At 43.2% G+C, this 3,603-nt stretch overlaps 1 protein-coding gene across 1 annotated transcript in view; it reads right to left on the minus strand.

The window, feature by feature from the left end:
- The window catches only part of nos1 (nitric oxide synthase 1 (neuronal)), a 53,537-nt gene extending 50,216 nt beyond the window's left edge, over positions 1-3,321 (minus strand). Inside the window, exon 1 of the mRNA XM_050050636.1 lies at positions 2,585-3,321. Within this exon, the coding sequence (XP_049906593.1) occupies positions 2,585-3,306 (722 nt within the window). The 5' untranslated portion in view covers positions 3,307-3,321. The remainder of the gene's footprint in view (positions 1-2,584) is intronic.
- Positions 3,322-3,603: the final 282 nt, after the last annotated feature.

The raw sequence follows: 3,603 nt of genomic DNA on the forward strand, positions 1-3,603 counted from the left end.
AAACGCCACCATACCGCCATCTACTGCCTTCCACACTTCACCCCCCCCCCCCCATCTTTCTGAGCACGAGCATGTGTCCATGTTAATTGTAAATCCTCACAGGCATCCCTCCTCCCTTTCACACTCCCTGCCACACTGTATCTCTTTATTGGCGCAGTTTGCACGAGCTTATTTTATCCCCACGATCCAGAGGTGGAATTCAGACACGCAGAAACAACGCGGGGAGTTGCACGTGTCGTTTGTCATCAGCTCTGACTCTGATGTAGAGCAACACTGGCCTCATGCTGAATTGTGAAATTGCAACTGCTTCTGCTCTAAAAGCAAGCTATCAGTTATAATGTGCCATTGGATTCCAGGCAAACAGTCATCAAGAAATAATTTGAGAGATGTTGATTCATAAATGTGTCCGGAAAGAAAACAAACATTATTGGTTATTCTTTATATAATAACCTTTTCTCAGAACTCTACAGAAGGCCACCTTTCAAAGCCAAAGATTGAATTAAGTTAGCTCCTTCCTGGTGACCAAATGTCAACATGTTCTTTATATTGTATAAGCTTCAACCCCATTGAGAAAAAAAGGCCATTTCAGAAAGACTTCACCGTCTTCCTGGACTGCAATGAATCACTCAGAGTGTATCTATGAAAGAGAGGAGGATGTGCATGGATTGGTCAAGAATGACATATTGATTAAAGGAGACTGTAGCCTCAATTTGATTTAAATCGGTCGTGGGAGCACAATAGCAAATAACTGAGATGCCAATATCAACAGTACACTGTGCAGACCATTTAGACCGAGCCGGGGATGGAATATTGGCTGCAAAGCTTTATGAATAGCTGGTCCAGAGTGAACACTTGAAACAAACTAAAAGCAATCCCAGACCCACATTTGTCAGCCTCTCTCATTAAATGTTAAGAAGTAGAAATGTTGAACGCACATACTTGTTGCCAATTTCACACTTCTCAACGACTCGCTTGCTGAAACACTGCTGCACTTGACCTCCATAACCAAGAGGGACTGTTTGGAAGTTTCGCTCTCTTGCAAACAAATAACAAATCTTCTAATGACAAGTTTGAGACACGCTTTGTGTTGCTGTATGCTAATTGGGGTCTACTATGTCACATTAATATGGGAACTGACACGGATGCTAATGAAGCAGATACTGTGTCTAATGTCTATCCTAACACTTATATCTGAACTGTGGCATCGAGTTAAGGCAGATGTACAGAGCAGAGAACAGTGACAGTAAGTTTTGGCATTAAAATAAGGTTTAGCATTAAAAAAAAGGGAAAAAAGTTCCACTGTAAAATAAAACATCACACATAATTTTATTTTGATATTTCTGTCATTCTGATGTGTTTTTCTATGCCAGTCTTTTGAGTGTTTGTCACATCACTCTTGCATTTCTGAGAGAGACGTTCTCTCCTGTGTATGCAGATTCTATGGAAATCATGTTTTCCCTGCCCCCTCCCCTCAGACTCTAACCCCTCACACCAAAAGAGTGACATAAGTTTAAAATAATAATAAAAATAATGATAATAATAATGAGAAGAAGAAGAAGAAGAAGAAGAAGAAGAAGAAAAAAACTTTCAGGATTTAAAAAAAAATCTATCACTCTGCAAAGGGAGGAAATTATCAGAATGTTGGAAAATATCAGATAAAGATTATTAAAAATAAAAAATAAAATACAATAAATAAAAAAAACCCTTAAGGATTAAAAAAAAATCACTGAAAAATAAATAAAAAATAAAATACAAATATTTATAATTAATAACAGTTTTATTTTTTCAGTGGAACTTTTTTTTCAGTGCTAATGTTTCATTTTTCAATGCCAAAATTTTATTTTTGATGCCAAAACTTACTGTCCTTGCTCTTGTTCTGCAGATCTGACTTAATCTGATGCTAATAATTTGTAATGCCTGGGTTTTATTTTTCAGCATAACTTATTTAAGAGCCAGTGTTTCCCTTTTCAATGCCAGATTTTGTTTTCAGTACCAAAAGTTGCTGTTCTTGCTCCATACTGATTGCAATAGCATCCTTACAATCATTTCCTGAAAATTTTTTAACCAATCTCGGGCCAAAAATGTAGGTAAATAACCCAAAATCTTGGTCCAAGGGAGGAAGTTTCATGTAATTGTTTGTTTATATAAGCTTATAGAAGCTTCATAGAGCAGTTGCTCCAGTAATTGGAGAATAGCAACCGAACTGGTCATGATGAATATTGTGAGCGATGTCATCTTAATTGAGGTTTGCTGGAGATCAGCGTGCAGACAGTAATTACCTGGCACTGTACACTGAGTCATATTAGGTGAATGAGAGCCTGTCTGTAGCTGCTAATGCAACGCAGCTGGGTCAGGTAGTTTAGGGACTGCAGGGTGGCAGAGTGAGTGGGCAGACTTTCTTTCAATCAGAGGGCCAGGTGTTGGCTCTCGAGTCAGCCACTAACCATCTTTTTGAAAAGTCCCTGACCTAAATCGTGATTCTAATTCTACCCTGGCTCTAACTCAGACCTGCACTGTGGAGGGAAACAAGCACAAAGACACTTTAACTGAGGGATCGATAGGATAGTATCTCATCACAAATTACCAGGCCACTTGAATCTCGGCGTCTCTTCTCCCCACATTCCTCTGTCCTTCTCCATTGATCTCCTTTTTGCTGTTTTTGATGAGGCGCAGCACCGGTTCGATCTCCTTCAGCAGCTCATTGTTCTCCTCCAGCCCGTTGCACAGGAGAGTGCCGCGGCTCCCGTCCCTCGTCAGCAGGGGGTCCTGGACCTGCACGCCTCCCCTCTGCAGGAGCGACTGGGTGATGGACGGAGAGGATAGGTTCTCAATGGCCCTAAGCTGGGGCTCCTTGTTGACCTGCTGCTGCTGCCCGGGGCTGAATGGGCTGAGAGGGGAGCAGTGCTCGTAGGACTTTGAGGGTGGGAAAGCGGGACGTGTGACCCTCACTGTGCGTTGGCGGCCATCTCCAGACAGGGTGGTCTCCAGGTGGGTGGTGAAGCCCTCAGGCCCACGGAGGATCAGCACAGCGTGGCTCTCAGGGGAAACGTTCTTCAGCGTCTCCAGGGCCCGTTCGTAGGACAGGTCTACCAAGGGCTTGTTGTTGACAGCCAAAACGATGTCACCCACCTGCACCAGGCCGCACTCCTCCGCCGCACCGCCACGGATGAGGTCAGACACGATGACAGGCGGCTTGGACACCCTCTGCTTCACCAGAAAGCCCAGACCACCGACCTTCCTCTTGAAAAGACGCACAGAGATGATGTTGGGCTGCAGCTGGCACACTGTGGGCTCTGACTCCTGCATGGTGCCTGTGTGTGTGTGCTTGCGTGTGAGTATATGTGTGTCCCCAGGGATGTTTCTGAAAAGCAACAGAAGGAGGAGGGGAAGTAGAAGTTCTATTAGTTGGAGAGGAAATTACCTTCACTGCATAATTTGTTTACAGTGCGTTGATTTAACATAAGTCAAAGAGGGTATATGAGTCATTCAAGCAGAGTGTAATATTACACAGATCATTACGTGCTGCTGAGCTGCGGATGCAAAATATCGTCATGGATGTGAAAGTCTATTATCCAACTGATCAGACCTGCTCATACCTCTTGT

Source organism: Epinephelus moara, chromosome 8 (genome assembly GCF_006386435.1).
Source record: "Epinephelus moara isolate mb chromosome 8, YSFRI_EMoa_1.0, whole genome shotgun sequence".
In the NCBI taxonomy this organism is placed as follows: Eukaryota; Metazoa; Chordata; class Actinopteri; order Perciformes; family Serranidae; genus Epinephelus; species Epinephelus moara.